Source organism: Nyctibius grandis, chromosome 4, assembly GCF_013368605.1.
Source record: "Nyctibius grandis isolate bNycGra1 chromosome 4, bNycGra1.pri, whole genome shotgun sequence".
Lineage (NCBI taxonomy): Eukaryota > Metazoa > Chordata > Aves > Nyctibiiformes > Nyctibiidae > Nyctibius > Nyctibius grandis.
Genome location: NC_090661.1, coordinates 62,609,264 through 62,629,640, shown reverse-complemented (window position 1 = coordinate 62,629,640; position 20,377 = coordinate 62,609,264). Strand labels below are relative to the sequence as shown.

General features: G+C 40.4%; 1 protein-coding gene across 4 annotated transcripts in view; it reads left to right on the top strand.

The window, feature by feature from the left end:
• Positions 1–20,377, top strand: part of PPP1R13B (protein phosphatase 1 regulatory subunit 13B) — an 80,538-nt gene that overhangs the window by 14,485 nt on the left and 45,676 nt on the right. For all 4 annotated transcript variants that reach the window (XM_068399107.1, XM_068399105.1, XM_068399106.1 and 1 more), the window contains exon 2: positions 18,209–18,356. In XM_068399107.1, coding sequence (XP_068255208.1) covers positions 18,209–18,356 — 148 coding nt within the window. The remainder of the gene's footprint in view (positions 1–18,208; positions 18,357–20,377) is intronic.

Sequence of the window (20,377 nt, the reverse complement as noted above, 5' to 3'; positions counted from 1 at the left end):
CCACTCTGATGGAAGGAAAACTCTGAAGACTGCCTGTTGAATCCCAAAGGATGTATTCACTTTTCACTTTTTATATTTTTGCCAAGCCAGAGAACATTACATCTAAGTTTGAATGGTTGGTATTCCCTGAAAGCAATGCACTAAACAATCAGTATTTTGTTAATACTTTCCGCTCAGTGGAAGAAAGCTGTGGCAGTCCCTTCTTGTTTTGCTCTGTTGATAATAAAAGGAAAAAGTACTGCTGGGTTCCAGTTGCAACATTACATACGGGGGTGTGTGTAGATTTCCTTGTTTGTAAAATGAAAAAGTGATGTTCAGTGCTGCAGATCACCTTTATTAATTGACAAAAAGCACATGTCTTTAGTAAAAATACTATATTTGTTAGTTGTTTTTGTTTTGTGGTTTTGTCTTTTATTTGTTTTGTTTTGTTGAAAAGTTGTAAATGCAAAGACACAAATGTCTGTCTTTGTATCCTGTACTTTTTTGATGAGATTATTTTCAATGCAGTAGGTAGGTCAGGCTTTTCTGGAATTCAGTGGATTTTGGATGACTTTGCTGTAGCTGTCGACAAGGTCGAACACAAGACTGTAGAAACATCAGCACCTCCCTTTCCTTAGCCTTGGCCAAAATATTTTTAATAATTTGAGAACACTCAGTTCCGTGATACAAATTCTGTGGGACACTTTTGTTGCATGCGGATTTTGAAGACTAAGTTGTCTTTCAGGAAAATTAACCCAAAACACCATGTTTAACCCTGCTCTTCAACTTTGCCTTGTGTTGTCAGAATGAGCTTTCTTTCAAAGTAAATGACAGTATTGCCAATTCCAAGACACAAAAACCTTGAACAGGACATCTCCCCATATCCCCCACCCAACAAAAGTAAAATTTCTTTTTCATCTGTCATCTGGTTCTTGAGTCTTTGAGGGGGTGTCCTGTTCTGTAGGGTTTAGTCTTTTAGGGGGTTTTGTGTGTTTGGTGTATGGTTTTTTGATTTGGGTTTGTGTGTGTGTGGGTTTTTGGTTGTGGTTTTTTTTTTTTAAACAAACTTTCCTTTTGGTGAATACGACTATTTTTTCCTGACTGGAAAGCTGAGATTCATGTGTAATAAAATGATCTCTGAAGCTGAGTCATCTTGGATTAATTTAGTTTTATTTTTAATATATTGCCAGTTCACCTGAGTTTATTGATAATTTTACAGCACTACAGTTGCGTTGTTCTTCAGCAACACGTCTTCCATAATGATTTGGAAAGAAAAATATTTATTAGTGTTTTTAACATATTATTCATATCTCATCATCTGATGAAATGAAATGGGCAGTTAATATTTTAGGATTGTTGTTTCAAGCTTATCAAGCAGATGTGTGATCTGCTGGTTACCTTGACAGATACAAAAGATTTAGACCTCTGAACGTTAGCACTGTGTTGTGTTTGTGATCTTGTACAATGAGATGTGGTTGTAGTGCCACAGTGGTTCCTCCCTCCTTTTCCCTTGGGGCTATGGGGCCACACCTGACCCTGTACTGGGCGTCCCCACTTAACTCTCTGAACCATTTGGTTTGCAGAACCCTGGGTTGGAGATGTGAAGAATAGTAGTTATAGGGACATCAAGTTTATATTTATCAAAATAGAGCTGTCAGAGCTTATGGACAAATGGGCTTCAGGAAAGATGACTGCACCAGTGGAGCTATTGCTTTGATCTGGAGTCTTGCTGTACCCTGAACTTCTGACTTTTCCTGCATATTACAAGTGTTCCATGCATTTGCAAATGCAGCATTTGCTGCAGTTTTCTACAAAGAGTTTCACAAGAATTCATTGTTTAAAGAATTCTCATATTAATAAGCCTAAACAACTATTAAAATATTTAATTATAACATGGATATTTGCTAGTTTCTCAAATAGTTTAGCAATTTCTTTTACTTTTTTATATAATAATCATCACAAAATCAATATGCGTACTGATTTTTGATATCTTTTCAAGTTACTCTAGATAAATCTCATTGAAATTAGGCAGGCAGTACTAGATGAAGTATATCATCCTAAGATTCACAGACAAGAATACTCTAAAAGATAAAAAAGAGTATCCTTAATGAAGATAGCGAATGTCAGAAAAACTCTGGGACTTCTTCAGAGCTGCTTGATTTGAAGATCAGTCTTCTGTTCTTGGTTGATAGACAGCAAAGACTCCCGTGCAATAATCCTATATCAAATCAGAGAATACTAATTTGCAAGGTGAGAATACTTCCTTTTATGTATTGAGTTTTCATGAACCTTGTAAGGGGTTTAGGAAATCCAGCATCAACTGAGTTGAGCAGAGAGTCTTTCAAGAATCCCCAACTTCCACCTTTTAATAGTACTTGTGTGTATCATGAAAAATAGCAAATGGCCCACAGTCTTTTTAACAGTGGAACAAAACAAAATTTCAAAGCCTTGTTCTGGAAAGAACAAAAATCTCTGCATTTGTAATATATGGTGTCTAATGGAGAAACGTGCTCAGCAAGAACTTGTCGGTGTACCTAGAATTATCCGTCTGTTCTAAAGTCTCTTACATGGTAACTAGCGTCTTGACAGTCCTTTGGTAGAATTATTTGCATCAAGGAGCAACAACAAGATCGCTTGCTGTTTCTCCAGATGTAGCAATTTAGGAAACAAGCCAACAGATAATACGAGGCAGGGATGTTGAACTCATTCTGTAGCAAGTGCCAAATTACATTTTCCACTAGAAAACATCACAAGAGGCATGTTTTATAGATTTCTCTTAACTTCAGGCTGTGTTGCTTTAGCTAATGACGTTAAATATTGCACTTGGACAGATTTCCTTTTAAATTAATAGCTTTATTTGTAATGCAACCTCTTTTGTTCTTTTAACTTGTCCCTTTTCAGCTATACCCATTTTTCCTTCTGTAGCCACATGTTTACTGCCTGTCTTTTAAATTAATTTATCCAAATCTCAGCTCCTGCTTGCTTTTAACAGAACCATCTGAATCTAAAAGAAGGCATTCCAATGTTGTGACAACACACATCTTCTGTAAAGATAATATCTAGAGAGCTGGCAGTGGTTTAGTACCATAGCTTGACTGTGACTTCTAATATAACAAAGTATAGCCTAAAATCTGATACAGGATTATAATGTCTAAATGATCGTGTCACTCTTCTGTCTTAGGCAGATGATAGAAACTTAACATTTGTTAGGCCAGTTGGGTTTTTTTAGCTGTATTCGTATCTTGCTTCTCTCAGCCTGTAGAACACCCATTTAAGTCTGTGGGTTGCTTGTGCTGTTTACACAAGTGAATTTTTGGTTGCTATTGTTTTCATTAAGTATTGTTTTCCTGGAGCTCTGGAAGTCTTTCAGTTAACTCCTACAATACCGTTCATTTAATAATCTGTGTATCTATCTTGCTTAGTGAATATATTTAAATATGTGATGATAGTTGCTGTTTCCTTCCTCTAGCAGAAATGTTGGCTTATTTCTCTGCCCTACAAAAAGCCTGCTACTGAAAGAGTAAGAGGCTTCAAATTCCAGATCTACAATTGATGCTGTAGCTTTTTATCTTTTAGTAACAAAGAGCAAGAAAGTGTTGTAAGTATCCGTTCAGCAAGTAAATATCAAGTAGGTGTAGTTTTTTTTAAATAGTCTGAATCCTGTTGAACACATTTACTGAAGAGGGCAAAGGCAACAGTCATGAAAGTCCTGAGAGGAAATGTCTGTGGTTTTTGTCAGTTGTTTAAGCCATTGCATACATGTAGGCCTTATAAAAATGTAGGAAAATCTTGTTTAAGGATTTCTTTTAATGTTATGCTTCCACATTTCTATAAGAGGAGTTACTTTTTTTTTATTAAAGTGGCTTCTGTGCTCTAGCAATAGAAGTAATTTTATACCTCATCACTAAGTCTGTTGGTACAACTATTGTCTGGCAAGACTGTTTTTTTTTTTTCTCCTGGTTATGTTTTCTGTAGCCAGGTTGTCTTCTGCAGAGCCTCATGAAGGTGGATCTCAAAGTGCATCAATTTATTTTTTCTTTCAGTGATTGCAAAATGGCAAGTTAATGCAACCAGTGCATAAGCTTATGCAAAATATGCTTTTGTGAGATAAGTATAGTTAAAGTACATTTCAGCAACATTAAATTTTCAGATTTGATCAAAATTGCAAATGTTATCCAAGAATAATATTAACTTGTTTGTATTTTTGAGTAACCTTATAAATGTTTAAGTTTATCAATAGTGAAATCTATGGTTTTAATATTTGTTAGTAGCTGAATGCTATACATTTTTAGTGTGTAAGACTTGTTCCCAATTTTGTGAATTCTTTTGCAGGCCATATAGAGGCAGTTGGCTTCAAATTTGGAAGTATAGTAGGAAGCATGCTATTGGTTTCACAAGTCCACATTTTGGCAGAAAACTTTTACTCCTTTTTTTTGTTCTTTGCAAACTGAAGTCTGTTGGTTGCACTACCTTTGTGAATTTGACTAATACAGTCAAAAGGCATCACTGGGCTTTAAATTTTGGCCTGAACTCAAAGTTTGTACAGCTTGGATGTGAGTAGGATGTGAGGAAATGTGTTCAGAAATGTGGAAACTGAACGCAGTTATTTCTCACCCTGTATACGGGGAAGGGGAAAATATGTTAAAGGAAAGAAATGTCCTGATGAAAAATACAGTAATTGATAATGAGTTTGCAGTATGTCTTCATGCTCTTATTTGAAATAACTCATCAACATATTGCAAGAAATTCTTCAACACATCTATTTTTAAAAGGAACAGTTTCATTCTGAAGGTAAATAATTATTGGAGGAAAGCATGCTGGTGAATAACTTGTTTATTAGATGGGCTTTAAACGTTTCTTTTTAATATAGCAAAAGTGAAATGGTTTAATCTTGTTACCATTTTTCTGGGGTTTATGTATAATAATCAACATCAGAGATTTATTTGGGATTTGTTTGTTCTGAAATTGCAACAGGATAAAGAAATACTCATGACTTGAGTCAAGAATGTATCTTTAGATGGCTTTAATTAAAACAGTTTTGTGGTTATAATTTCATAGTCTGGTTTCTTTTAAAATGTAATTGCTTAAAGCTTCACCTAGTTACGCCTATAATGTTAAAAAGGGGCAGTGTTCATACTGCAAATAAAGTTAAAATTCTGCTTTAGTGCTTAAAATATGCAACTAGAATTTCTACAGCTGTAGCTGATGCAAGATTTATGTAATGGCATGAATTCCAGGCAAGCAAACTTGCGTGAGATAATCGATAACTTGTAACTTTTTTCTCTGACCATTCTCCATGCAGAGTTGTGCATATTAGTATGTCTCATCACCAAAGGAATGATTTTTCACCTCCTCACATTTTGCTTGCATCTCATTCTGTAATTTTTCTAGTAACTGAAAACCTCAATCTTAATCAAAGTTCATATTTGATTGATGGGGCTTTGACATTTCAGTAAGGTATGGTTTTGGACATTTCAGTTAAAACTCTATTGTAGTAGCACCTTAAACATAGCAAGCTCCTGGGACTCCCAAGTCAGCAAAATCAAGGATGAAAGTTATCAAAACTTCTTGGGAGATCCTGAGGTCTCTACTGTGCAGGAGAGATTTACTTTGAAGAAGTCTTTGCTGATTGTTCTCTTCTTGGAGCTGTAGGCACCGCTAAGTGCACTGCAATGGAAAAGCACGAGATCATGAATAGATGTTTTGAAACTCTTTATTAGAGGAAAATGCATGATGAGAAGATAATGTCTTCCAATCCCCATGAAACGGAATGAAGTTGGCGTTTCTATCAAGTTCATTGTGTGTCAGCCTTTTAATAATAAACATTTCATATATTTGAAATGTCTGATCACTCTTCTGGTGGAAGAGGAGGGTTTTTTTGGGTTTTGTTGTTTCTTACATTTACACAATGAATTTTCTAGGTTGGTTTTGGGGGAAAAAAAAGCAAAGGGAAAATTTAATAAGCCATAGGTCTGAAGAGTTATTTTTGCTGTGACAGGCATCATGAGTAAAAAAGGCACACCAGTGAGAAGTTGGGAAACTGACAGGCAGGTTTCCAAACTGAGAGCAATAGCTAGATCAGTTGATAGAAAAAAAACTATCAGTGCCGTACATATTGTACAGGAAAACTAGAGATAGATCTGAGACACAAGACTGAGAAAATGATTGGTGTCAGAGTTGCCTGTATTACAGCTCGTAGTGGTAGGTACCTGTGTGTTATGATGAATATGAAATCTAGGGAGTCATTGGAGAAAAGTGGCTAAGGACTGTGTTACAGCCATGTGGAACTTGAATTGATAGCTAGGCATTCACAAGAGATGACTCAAGATTGTTACCATTTCAGTTCCCTTAGCAAGAGATCAGGTCTAGAAAGATAGTACTGTGTCACCTCTATGGATTATGCCTATTGAAATTTTTGTAGGTGACATTATCCTGCTGTAGAAAGAGATGAGATAATAAGCGAGGATAAAGATCTTGTGGATTTATCCTTCTTTTCTACCTCCTTGAGAAACTGGAGGGATGATTAAGTCCTTTAAATAACAAAGGAAGTATGGTTGGAAGAGAACTGGGATGGGAATGGAGAAACGGGAGGCAGCATACTAGGAGGAACACGTACAACTATTTGACAAGCATCTGTTGGGCACAGCAGATCTGAGTAGAGTAGTGATTCTGAGGCTCTCCTAGGAAGAGGTCATCTGTAAACTGAGAAATGAGTGAGATGACAGAGTAGTTTTGAAGGCAGGTTGTGATGTTTGATATAGCTTATCTGGCATGGGAAAGGCCTGAACTGTAAAGGGATATACTAGTATTTGGGAGGAGGTTAAAAAGAAGAGCAAAAAGAGACGAGAGTTGATGAAAGTTGGAATAAAGCCATTGGTATGGTAGCAGGAGCAGTAGAGGAGAGTAACAGACGGGTAACATCCGTGTGGGGGTTGAGAAGGCGGCGAGAAGTGTAAGATTTGGAGCTTTGTATTCATTGTGGAAAAAATACATGATTTAGAAGCCCTGAGGTGACTTGCTCATGAGTGTTGGGTTGACCCCCTTATGTGACATTGTGTCCAAGTATTAAAGGTTTTGAATGATTGCATTGAGAGATTATCAAATAAATGCTGCGATGGTTATGTTCTCATTTTACAAGATAGGTTTTATACAGTTGTTCCTATTTAGGAATCCATTTAAAATGAGAAATCAAAGGATTTATCAGTTCTCCTGTGTCCTAATGTCTGGCTAAGAATGTTTTTTCATAAAGCTAATTTACTTCACTGGGTGTACTGTGTATTTCATGTGTGTACTTCACTTGTATTCTTCAGCAGCAAATTTCCAGGCTCCATCAATGCTTCTTTGTGTTTTATCACTATGAAATACCTCTGATTGTTATTCCATCCCCACCACAAGAGACAGCCATGACACTGACTTGAAAATCTAATCAACATTGCAATATATTAATAATCGTCAATATTTTGAGTCGTCTTGCCTATGTTTCAGGAGGTCTGTTTCACAGCACAGTGAAACAGTTCCTTTGCTGTTACTCAGACAACCTGTTAAAAATAAATCCTTACTGTCACGGTTTAAAGCTGGGCCGGCTATTAAACCTATGGCAGATGCTCTCTGTTAACCCTCCCCCCTGCCGCCAAAGGGAAAGGGAAAGGGAAAAGGGAGAGAGGCTTCTGGGTTGGAAAGTTAAAACAGTTTTAATAAACTATAATAATGAAAAAGAGTATAATAACAATAATAGAAATAATCAAATATATACAAATATATATACAAAACCAAGATTGAGCTCCCCTGAAGTCAGCCACGTCACCACCGGCACTGCAGGGCAGGCTCCGGGAAGGCCCAGGCTGGGCCTAGCGACGGTCGAGAGCTGGATTCAGGGATGCACGGATCGGGATCGGGGGCAGCAGGAAAAGAGACGGAGTCCTCCTTGGACACCGGCCATAGCAGAAAGAGAGCGAGACCCTTGTGATCCCCCCGCTTTATACCGAGAATGACATGTATGGGATGGAATACCCTCGCTGGTCAATTTTGAGTCACCTGCCCTGTCCGCTCCTTCCTGCAGGTGTGACCCCCCTTCGGCTCTTCACTCGTAAGCAGTGAGGAATTCAGCAGTGACCTTGGTTTCTCTAAGAACAAGTACAGCAAGAGCCTTTCTGCCCAACATCCCTACCGGTGCCTCAGTGATAACTACAAACTTTGAGCGTTATCAGCCCTGGAAGCAGACAGTGTCTGCAAAACATGCAGTTAGTTTCAGAAAGTGCTGTTACTTAGAGGAGACTTAGCTGAAAGTAAAAATCACTGAAAGGAAAATTGGCCCGGTTTAGGCCAAACCAGGACATTCCACCCCTTATTCCATACCATTCACGTCATGCTCAGATCACCACTAACTTTTCATTTTAAAATATATACAGATAACATTAGTTTATGATTCATCTCTATACAAAAAAAAAAAAGTTCATCAAGTTCATTTAGTTCAGGATTGTGGGTTTCCATCTGGCTAGGAGTCTCCCAGGGTAGGAGAGATGGTATGAGCTTTGTCACAGTTCGTGCCCACGGGTTGCAGGTTAAAGATGTCAGTCTTGAGGAGGTTACTGGATGCCACTTGCAGCTAGCTCCTATCTCATCACCACTGCTTCAACCTGAAAGACACTTATGAACACTGTTAGTATCATGCAGCAATTAACATCATGCAGTTCAGAATTAAGTATTCTCACCCAGGATCAGATTGCCTTCAGGGACACATCGGACTCCACCATCCTGCAGCATCACCCACCAAGTACATCCAAGTCCTTGAGCAAAAGCAATCCCATGAATGGGTTTACCTTTGCCCGTAGCAGGAAGAACCCAGACAGTTTTTCCCAACAGATTCCTTTCATGCACCACAGGGACTTTATCTCCTTCTACTGTATGTAAAAGGTCTGACTGAGCAGGGCCAGCTTGGTTGATAGATCCTCTGGTATTAACTAGCCAGGTAGCTTGTGCCAAATGCTTATCCCAGTTTTTAAAGGTTCCACCCCCCATTGCTTTTAGGGTAGTTTTTAACAGCCCATTATACCGTTCAATTTTCCCAGAGGCTGGTGCATGATAGGGGATGTGATATACCCATTCGATGCCATGCTCTTTGGCCCAGTTGTCTATGAGACTGTTTTTGAAATGAGTACCATTGTCCGACTCAATTCTCTCTGGCGTGCCGTATCACCACAAGATTTGCTTTTCAAGGCCCAGAATAGTGTTCCGGGCAGTGGCATGGGGCACAGGGTATGTTTCCAGCCATCCGGTGGTCGCCTCCACCATGGTAAGCACATAGCGTTTACCCTGGCGGGTTTGAGGGAGTGTGATGTAGTCAATTTGCCAGGCCTCCCCATATTTATATTTCAACCACCGCCCCCCATACCACAGAGGTTTTAACTGTTTGGCTTGCTTAATTGCGGCGCATGTTTCACAATCATGGATAACCTGTGCAATAGAGTCCATAGTTAAGTCCACCCCTCGGTCACGAGCCCATCTGTATGTTGCATCTCTCCCTTGATGACCTGAAGTGTCATGAGCCCACCGAGCTAAAAATAGTTCACCTTTATGTTCCCAGTCCAAATCTATTTGGAACACTTTAGCAGCTTGATCCGCTTGTTGGTTGTTTCGATGTTCCTCAGTTGCCCGACTTTTAGGTACGTGAGCATCTACATGACGTACCTTCACGACTAGTTTCTCTAGCCGAGCAGCAATATCTTGCCACAGTTCAGCAGCCCAAATAGGTTTACCTTTACGCTGCCAGTTGCTTCGCTTCCACTGCTTTAACCACCCCCACAAGGCATTTGCTACCATCCATGAGTCAGTATAAAGATACAGCCTTGGCCACTTTTCTCGTTCAGCAATGTCTAAAGCCAGCTGGATGGCTTTTACCTCTGCGAATTGACTTGATTCACCTTGTCCTTCTGTGGCTTCTGTGACTCATCGTATAGGACTCCATACAGCAGCTTTCCACTTCCGATGCTTTCCTACAAGATGGCAGGATCCATCGGTGAACAGGACACACTGCTTCTCATCCTCTGGTAGTTCATTATACGGTGGGGCTTCTTCAGCACGTGTCACCTCCTTTTCTGGTGGCATTCCGAAGTCTTTGCCTTCTGGCCAGTCCATGATCACTTCTAAGATTCCTGGGCGATTAGGGTTTCCTATTCGAGCCCTCTGTGTAATTATTGCAATCCGTTTACTCCATGTAGCATCAGTTGCATGATGAGTAGTAGGAACCTTACCCTTGAACATCCAGCCTAGTACTGGTAATCGGGGTGCCAGGAGAAGCTGTGCTTCAGTACCGATTACCTCTGAGGCAGCTCTAACTCCTTCATATGCTGCCAGTATCTCTTTTTCAGTTGGAGTGTAATTGGCCTCAGAGCCTTTGTATCCTCGACTCCAAAATCCTAGGGGTTGACCTCGAGTCTCCCCTGGCACTTTCTGCCAGAGGCTCCAGGTAGGACCATTGTCCCCAGCTGCGGTGTAGAGCACATTTTTAACATCTTGTCCCATACGGACTGGTCCAAGGGCTACTGCATGCACAATCTCTTGTTTAATCTGTTCAAAAGCCTGTTGTTGTTCAGGGCCCCACTGAAAATCATTTTTCTTTCTGGTCACCTGATAAAGAGGGCGTACAATCTGGCTGTAATCTGGAATATGCATTCTCCAGAAACCCACAACGCCTAAGAAGGCTTGTGTTTCCTTTTTGTTAGTTGGCGGGACATAGCTGTTATTTTGTTGATCACCTCTATCGGGATCTGGCGACGCCCATCTTGCCATTTAATCCCTAAAAACTGGATCTCCCGGGCAGGTCCCTTGACCTTGCCTCTTTTTATGGCAAAACCAGCTTGCAGAAGAATTTGAATTATTTTCTCCCCTTTGTCAAAAACTTCTGCTGCTGTATCACCCCATACAATGATGTCATCAATGTATTGCAAATGTTCTGGAGCTCCACCCTTTTCTAGTGCAGTCTGGATCAGTCCGTGGCAAATAGTAGGACTGTGTTTCCACCCCTGGGGCAGTCGATTCCAGGTGTACTGGATACCTCTCCAGGTAAAAGCAAACTGTGGCCTGCACTTTGGTGCCAAGGGAATAGAGAAAAATGCATTAGCAATGTCTATAGTGGGGTACCACTTGGCTGCCTTTGACTCCAGTTCGTATTGAAGTTCTAGCATGTCTGGCACAGCAGCACTCAGAGGTGGTGTAACTTCATTTAGGCCACGATAGTCCACAGTTAATCTCCATTCTCCATTAGACTTTTGCACTGGCCATATAGGACTATTAAAGGGTGAGCGAGTCTTGCTAATCACTCCTTGATTTTCTAATTGTCTAATCAGTTTATGAATGGGGATCAGGGAGTCTCGATTGGTGCGATATTGTCGTCGGTGCACCGTGGCAGTAGCAATTGGCACCTGTTCTTCAACTTTCAGCAACCCCACAACAGAAGGATCCTCTGAGAGGCCAGGCAAGGTAGACAGCTGTTTAATGTCCTCAGTCTCTACAGCTGCTACACCAAAGGCCCATCTATATCCTTTTGGGTCCTTAAAATACCCTTTCTTAAGGTAGTCTATGCCAAGGATGCATGGAGCATCTGGACCAGTCACAATGGGGTGCTTTTTCCATTCATTTTCAGTTAGGCTCACTTCGGCCTCCAATACAGATAACTCTTGAGATCCCCCTGTTATTCCCGAAATACTGATAGATTCTGTCCCTTTATGATCCGATGGCATGAGGGTGCACTGTGCACCAGTGTCTACCAGGGCTCGATACTTTTGTGGTTCTAATGTGCCAGGCCATCGAATCCACACAGTCCAATAAACTCGGTTGTCCCTCTCCTCCTCCTGGCTGGAGGCAGGGCCCCTCTAATTAAAGATTGGATTCGTGCAGCTCACGGGGATTGGACCTTCATTTTCGCTATTCATATTTGGGAAATAGGGACCTGAGGCCCATCTACCGTGACTGGAGTCCTGCTCATTGATAACTGGAGCAGCCATCCTCCTAGGAAAATTCTCTCTGGTATTTCTGTTAGCTTGCAACTCACGTACTCCTGCCTGTAGGGTACTGGTAGGTTGTCCATGCCATCTGCTCATGTCCTCCCCATAATCACGCAGGGTAAACCACAGGATACCTTGTGACGTGTTCCGTTTCCTTTGAGCCGGTCCAGTAGGAGGGCGTTGCCTCCTAAAGGCTGCAACGCGGGCCTGTGTAGGTAGAGATTTAAGTTGATTCTCGATCCTGGACAGTTTTTCTGACAGTTGTTTCAATGAGTCCTTGTCTTCCTTAGAAGTCACTTTTCCCACAGCCGAGAGGCGGGCCTGCAATGGGGAAGAAATACTATCTTCATACTGTCGCATACAGTTAGCCATTTCGCCCACACTAGGTCGTGCCATAGCATCTTCTCCCCAGACTAATATTGACAACGTATGGGTATGTGTCGGTGGAGCACTCCTCACAACCTTCCGGAACATGGATCGGTTGCATTCCACTTCATCAGGATTTACAGGATCTACAATGTCCCATGGGTGTCTATAAATGATCTCTTGCACAGCTAGTTCTCTAAGGTAGTTAATACCTTTTTCTATAGTGATCCATTTGCTTAGGTGGCTCATAACATCATCTTTATAGGGATACCTGCTCTTTACAGCTGACAAGAGTCGCCTCCAGAGACTGATAGTGTTTGACCTTCTTGGAAGCATCTTATCAATACCACCGTCTCTGGACAGGGATCCCAACTGTCTGGCTTCTCTACCATCCAATTCCATGCTATCCGCCCCATTATCCCAGCATCGGAGCAACCAGGTAATAATTGGCTCACGGTCATAATGACTAAAGTCTTTCCTTATACTTCGCAGTTCTTTCAGGGATAAGGAGTGGTAGGTTATCTCTACGTCCGAGTCCGAGTCCTCCTGTGATTGTTCTGCTTTAGAAGGATCTTTCTTGTGTGATGGGTCTGCTTTAAAAAGACGATCAAGGAAACCCCCATCTGTGTCAGGCCCTGACTCTGACTGAGAAGGGCCCTCACCTGGGTCCTGTGCTGGCTCTGGCTTAGAAGGCTCTGAGTCATCATCCTTCACTTTACTAGCTGATTTCTTTCAGTGTTTTCTCCTGGTTACAGGGGCAGCATGATACCTACCGCTGTTGTTGCACTGACATCTAATCACATACCACACCAGAAACACATTCAGGACACACACAAATAAAAACATGCCCTGTTCGAATTTTGCAGGGATCAGCTTGGCAAAAAAGGAGCAGATACTATCAAAATCAGTTAGAAGACGCCCGGTGTGCGCAGCTACCGATTCGCGATTAAAGCTGCCCATCATTGTATCATAGAGATAAGAGATCGGAATAATGACTGCCCAGTTTATCACGACATAAATCAGTATCAAAACCCATACCAAAATGACACATTTCGACCAGCACGCCCTGTTAAACCACATGAAAGCACTAACACACAGCGCATACGGCAAGTAAGGTATTATTACACTTAACTCTAAAGCAAGCTTTATAAAGAAAAGAGGTAACACAAGGCTCACAAATAATATTATCATCTTAGCTATCTGTTTTAATTTCCAACCCCTCGTAAATCTCAAAGGAAGAAATCTGATACTCTCTTGGCTGAGCTCTCCGGGTCTCCTCCCACTGGAGCTGGGATTCGACTTATCAGAGCAACCTGTCGGAGCTTCTCTCGAGCCCCACGTTGGGCGCCAATAAATCTGTCACGGTTTAAAGCTGGGCCGGCTATTAAACCTATGGCAGATGCCCTCTGTTAACCCTCCCCCCCACCCCCCAAAGGGAAAGGGAAAGGGAAAAGGGAGAGAGGCTTCCGGGTTGGAAAGTTAAAACAGTTTTAATAAACTATAATAATGAAAAAGAGTATAATAACAATAATAGAAATAATCAAATATATACAAATATATATACAAAACCAAGATTGAGCTCCCCTGAAGTCAGCCACGTCACCACCGGCACTGCAGGGCAGGCTCCAGGAAGGCCCAGGCTGGGCCTAGCGACAGTCGAGAGCTGGATTCAGGGATGCACGGATCGGGATCGGGGGCAGCAGGAAAAGAGACGGAGTCCTCCTTGGACACCGGCCATAGCAGAAAGAGAGCGAGACCCTCGTGATCCCCCCGCTTTATACCGAGAATGACGTGTATGGGATGGAATACCCTCGTTGGTCAATTTTGAGTCACCTGCCCTGTCCGCTCCCCCCTGCAGCTGCGACCCCCCTTCAGTTCTTCACTCGTAAGCAGTGAGGAATTCAGCAGTGACCTTGGTTTCTCTAAGAACAAGTACAGCAAGAGCCTTTCTGCCCAACATCCCTACCGGTGCCTCAGTGATAACTACAAACTTTGAGCGTTATCAGTCCTGGAAGCAGACAGTGTCTGCAAAACATGCAGTTAGTTTCAGAAAGTGCTGTTACTTAGAGGAGACTTAGCTGAAAGTAAAAATCACTGAAAGGAAAATTGGCCCGGTTTAGGCCAAACCAGGACACTTACTTAACCAAGTTTGCTTAAGGAGTAGTATGACAAAAGCTGGCTATGGCACCTTGCCTCCTTGTTAGTGAGATACCTTTCCCTAGGCTGTCTAGCAGATGATACTGAGTGACACCCAGCTTTGGAGACGACACTACTGGTGCAGTCAGAGCTGAGAGAAGAAAGTGGTGTGCTCGAAGTACAGCGAATTTTGGCCTGGTCTTGCAGAGGGGACTGTGAGTTTATATAGTGGTTGGGGTCTGAATTTGTGGAGAATTGACTGAGATTTATAGGATAACTCACACCTCCAAGGCTTTTCTTTCTTTTTCATGCTGTCTGCAGATGCAGACAGGTAATCTTGAATACATGAAACAAGTTTTCTGGGCCAGTGTTATCTTTACAGCAATAAAAAAAATTGAAACTTGTGAACCATGTAAAACCACATGATGTTAAGCTGTTCTATTTATCCTTTCATAACAAGAGAACAGGTCTTTCAGACAAATGCTAAAGAGGCAGTATGCATCATATCATGACTTCAGTAAAGCCAGGGTCTCTTGGCATTCTCATAAAGTTTGGGAAACTTGGGGTTTATTTTGAAATTACTGTCAAGTGTTATGGGGAAACTGTGTTTAGAATACTGGCATTAATAATTCTCTGTCAAACTGGTGTTGTTAAATTTAACTTACTTAATTTTCTGACTTATTATATATTCCTTAAATCTAACTGCGGAAGAAAAAAAAAGTGTTTTCTGTCACCCTTGTGGCTAGAAGAACTAGTGGGTTTAAATAGTGGCAAGGAAAGCTTTGACTAGACGTTAAGAAACTTCTCCTTGCAACAGGAATCCTGGATTTCTGGGATGGGTGGTTCAGGGAAGCGGTGGAATTTCCATCATGAAAGGCTTTTCAGAATAGGTTAAACAAGCATCTCTGCAGAATGATGTAGGTATAGTTGATCCTGCCTGAGGCCAAGAGACTACATTAGATGACCTCTTAGGGTATCTTCTAAGCCTGTTGGTTTATGTTCATATATGACTCTTTCTTCTTAAATATGAGGTCAAATTCCATTACTAGATTCCACATCAAATATTTATTCTATAAAAGATTCCACAGCTACTGAATATGGAGACTATGTCCAAATCTTCTACAGGGGAAAAGTAACATTGTGAGCTGTTTACAGTAGGTGGTTACAGGCACTTTCATTATTATCTATGGCTGCATCCTATACCTTCCTCCTAGCTTGTACTATAGCTTTTACTATAGTTTAATGCTGCTGTTGGAGGGGTGACACTCAGGGGTGAATTCTAGTATATTGACAGCCCTGGATGACTGCTTCTTGTGTTGAAGTGTAGTTATTCAAAAACTTCAGGATACAGTGTACAAACTTGGCAGGCTGAGGGAGAGTAGAAACATGGACTAAAATAGCCTGGAGGGCTGACGAGGAGTCTGAGAGCTTGAAGCCTGGGCTTTCTTGGAATTTGTCATGTGCCTGCTTCTAAAGTAGATAGACTGCTTTCGCTCAGTATCTAGCTGCTGTTAATGCAAATCTCCAGTTTGGTACATGTATATGTCCCACAGGTAAGAGTATTGCGAATGTTTTTAGGAATTGCCTATGCAAGCTGAAGTGCAACTCTGTTTAAGTGGAGACTGCTCAGTTAATGAAGAGCTTTTGAATAATCAGGTTTAATCTTTGTGGTTCAATATATGATGCTACATTTTATTTACTGCAAAGATCTGAAAGAACTTTCAGACAAAATTACCAATTTTGTCACATTTGTTAGGGACATCTATTATTATGGGATCTTTGTCTTTTAAACATCATGTTATCTCTGTTCCATCCCCATGAGTTTACAGAACAGTATTGTGACTACAGATGGGAAATTAAGATGCAGAGACAGGGAACAGTTAAAAGTATCTGTTTAATTTTAAGCAGGAGCTTAAGGTCAAGTATCTTTCAGAAGATTTAGTGTAACATAGGAATACTTGTCTTTGAATACAGCCTTTATTGGTGCTCAACCAGTCTCACTCAGGAAAAAATTAATCACATCATTATATTCGGACTTTGTTTCTTGGTAGTTTAGGATGTTTTTTATCTTTTCCTTCTTAAAAGCCCCTTAGCTGTTAACTACATGCTTCCAGCTTTTGCAGTAAATTACATGAGGGCCTACAGAACAAATCTGTAGGTGGAGAATACTGCGTAAAGGGGAGGGCCTTAACAGGGGGAATGTAGCAAATGAACATATTAAAGATCATATCATAATACATGTGCACCAAGGGGGCGAGGTGGGTTAAGTTAATGTGCACAGTTTTTGAGTGTTTAACTTGGCAGCAAGTTACACCTGCTAATGCGAAGAGGGATGGGAGTATCTCTGGATACATGTTTTTGTGCACACATTTATTTAAGGTGGAGCAAGGAATTTGAACGGAAGCTTACATCGACCCAGATAGAGTAGTAGCTCTCAGTGCTAGGCTTTTTCCTTTACAGATTTCATCCCACTTTTTCTTCTTTCCATTTTCCTTGATGTCAAGTCATCTTGAATGTTGGGAGGGGGGAGAAAAACTATTTTTCTGTTTTGTGGCTGCTTTCCAACTAATAGCTGGGAGCAGGTACGAGAGGAAAAGTAGTCTTTTGATGTTTTAACATTGAGTGAAGAGAGCACGCTTAGTACCGCTGCAGGAAGGTTGCATGTACAGTCTGATCAACATAGCAAGCTCGGGGGGTGGGGCTGAAGTAGTACAGAAAGAACTAACTTTTCAGAGGTTTTTAGCTCTAGCAAGTATGCTAAGCAAATGCAATCCCATAAAAAATGTGGCTTTCTTCCTTTTTTTTTTTTTCAAACTCTGAGGCTTACCATTTAACCAAAAGCTTACAATTCAAACAAATATAACTGTATCTTCAGAGAAATGTCAAAAATGACATGCATCATGCAAAGGGTTGCCCCCCTGTGAAGCTTCAGGTTACTTTGCCAAAGTATGTATTTATTTGCAACATTTAAATGCTCTGATTTCAAGCATCTAACATAACCAAAACATGTTCCTTCCCTCCCAGCCTTATTTTCAGACAGAACAAAACCATTTCAACTGAAGCTTTTGAAAAAAATTGTCAATTCAATGCACTGTCAAAAAAATTCAACACAAAGAACTAGAACTTTGGCAAAGTTACAAGAAACAGAAAACTACTTTGATAGAATGTGGTAACCAACTGTCTTCATTTAGCCTGCACCTGGGACTAAACATTAGTAGTTTTTCTCTCACCCAATGTCCCTTCCCCAACTGAGGAAGGAAATTGGGAAAAAGAGGGAGACTCATGCGTTAAAATTAAACAGATTTAATAAAATAAAGAAACCAATATAAATGCTAACACAAAACACACAAAAGTATACTTAGCTGCAGAGTTGCAGCAGATTGTCCAGGAATAGCAATTGTCAGCAACAAGGAAAAAGAGAGGCCAGAAGAAAAGAGAGCAAAACCAGCCCCACCTCTCCCCAGCAAGCCCTCCCTTTTATAGTGAACTTGATTGTTAATGATATAGAACACACCTGAGGGCCAGTCTGGGTCAGCTGCCCTGCATTTAGCTGCTAATGGCCCTGATCACCATGGCTGGCCACAAACTGAAACAAAATCCCAATGAAACCAGGACACCAACCATAAGCATAGATTTCCATTTACAGGGTGATTATAAGTCTTACCCATAATCTTATGCTTGTACTTTTTTTTAATATTCTGCAACTTTTCTTTTTTTTCTTTTAGATGATATTAACTGTGTTTCTGAGCAACAATGAACAGATTTTGACAGAAGTTCCAATTACACCAGAAACAACTTGTCGCGATGTAGTAGAGTTCTGCAAAGAGCCTGGAGAAGGAAGCTGCCATCTGGCTGAAGTATGGCGTGGAAATGGTAAGTAAAACGTTCAGTGGAAATGGATGTAAATATACATATCAATTATAAAAAGGTAAGACTGACTCTTCAATATTAATGACTTCAAGTTGTACTTTGTTTTTTTTCTAGCAAGCTTTGATGCAAAGCATGATAATTCTATATCTATAGAGATTAATGTAATTCTTGACTTTTTTTTCTCCTCTGTTTTCTTCCTCAGCATGGAGTATTTGATAAAATGCATGTGTAAGATATGTTAGTGTTTTGTATTTCTGTTTTTCAAAGTACATAAAGTATTCAGTATCCCCATCTTAAAAAAAATAATAGGGGGGTATTTTCACTTCTAGAAGCCATTTTCAAATAGCCATATAGCATATGTAGGATGGAGGGTATTTAAATGACAATATGGAATCTCAGTGATCTACTCTTATAGTAAGTGGGTGCAGATCATTACCTGCATTCTTTCCAATCCAGTCTCCTCACTATTAGGCATGTGAACACAACCTGAAATTTACAAATGAGTATAGATTTTTTTCCTTCTGTATCATGAATAGCAGATGTTTTGCAGACAGAATTGTGCCAGAACTGGACATAGTATCTCTAGCTTCTTCGTGAACATTTCCCCCCAAAGGTTTGACAGCCTCCCTTGGGGCAGGTGGTAGTGCCCATATCCTATTTGTGTTGCAATTGTTATTCGCAGAATAATGGGGTGGACAGTTCTTTTCAGGAGTGTGTCGAAACAGCCCTATTATGGATTCTGGTTCTAGATGGAGTCTTGCAATTGCATGTAGTGCAGGCCTCCAGGTTGTAGTATATCAATGTGTGAGTAGGATCGGTGGATGGGTGAGGATAACAGTTATGCAAGTTCTTATCCCTCAGTTACTAAGGTCACCCCTGTTTAAACTGTTTATGTCATATGTTTTGTATAAAGACTGATGAGGTCTATAACTTCACATTGAATTCCTACATTTTTTCATAAAGGGGTTTTATTTTAGTCAGAGGCTTTTTGTCAAACAGGCAAAACAGGCATTATTCAGATGCCTTTGAATGTTTAAGTATTAGCAATCTAGAATATTTTCTGTCTGGGAAAAATTTTCTCCTCTTTTCTAAACTGTTCTAAGACTTTGTAAAGGGAAAAGGTGCCTCAAGAAGTCATTTCCTAACTGGAGAAGGGAGAGGTTAAGCATGTCTGCAATTCTAGGAATACAAATTCAGTTCATACTTAGTTAGAAAACTGTCTTTAAGGATAAAACTTACAGGAGGGTTAAAACTTTTTCAAATTGGAAGTTTAGGTTACTGAGAGTCTACGATGCCAAGTGCATCGTATAAATTTCTAAAATGGATCTGCAAACTGTGTTTAACAACACTTAATTATCCCTAATATTTTCCAATCACTTGTATGTGGAAGTGTAACATATATTGCATTATTTGTTGTGCTGTCACAATACTTTGAGGGTGTACTTAAAAAATGCAGAGAATGTTGTCAACTACCTTCAAAGGGTGACTGGAAACTGTAGCCAGTGATTCTCAACATTTTTCTGGGACACTTAACACCTTGCAACCCTGGCAAGTGCAAGCACACTATTTTCTATAATAGCTTCTAAGATTGAGAAAATATTTTATCTGTGGATGAAATACATTATTTCTCAAAGTGTTAGATATCTAAAGCTAAAAGTTTCTATAAAGTGGAAAATAAAACTTATCCAGGAAGTTGTGATGGAGAGACTAAGACTAAATTTTGGGTATCTACCCTGTGAATTATGCATCTTTGGTCCCATTATAGTCAATGGAGATCTAGATACTACTGTGAGTAGAACATGGAGATCTCTGATTTCAGCTAGTTGTTATCTATTCGATTCTGAGCATCGAAGCTTGCCCAGTTTTGTGAAGTAGACATCTAAATACAGACACCCAAGTTTAGGAGCAGAATCCTGCCCAAGGCTTCTACCTGTTGAATGGGTCTGTCAAACTTTTCAAAATGTGCTTGTGGCTCCAAGTTTCTTCTAAAGCTCACATAAAGGTGCTTTCACAAATCTAGCTTC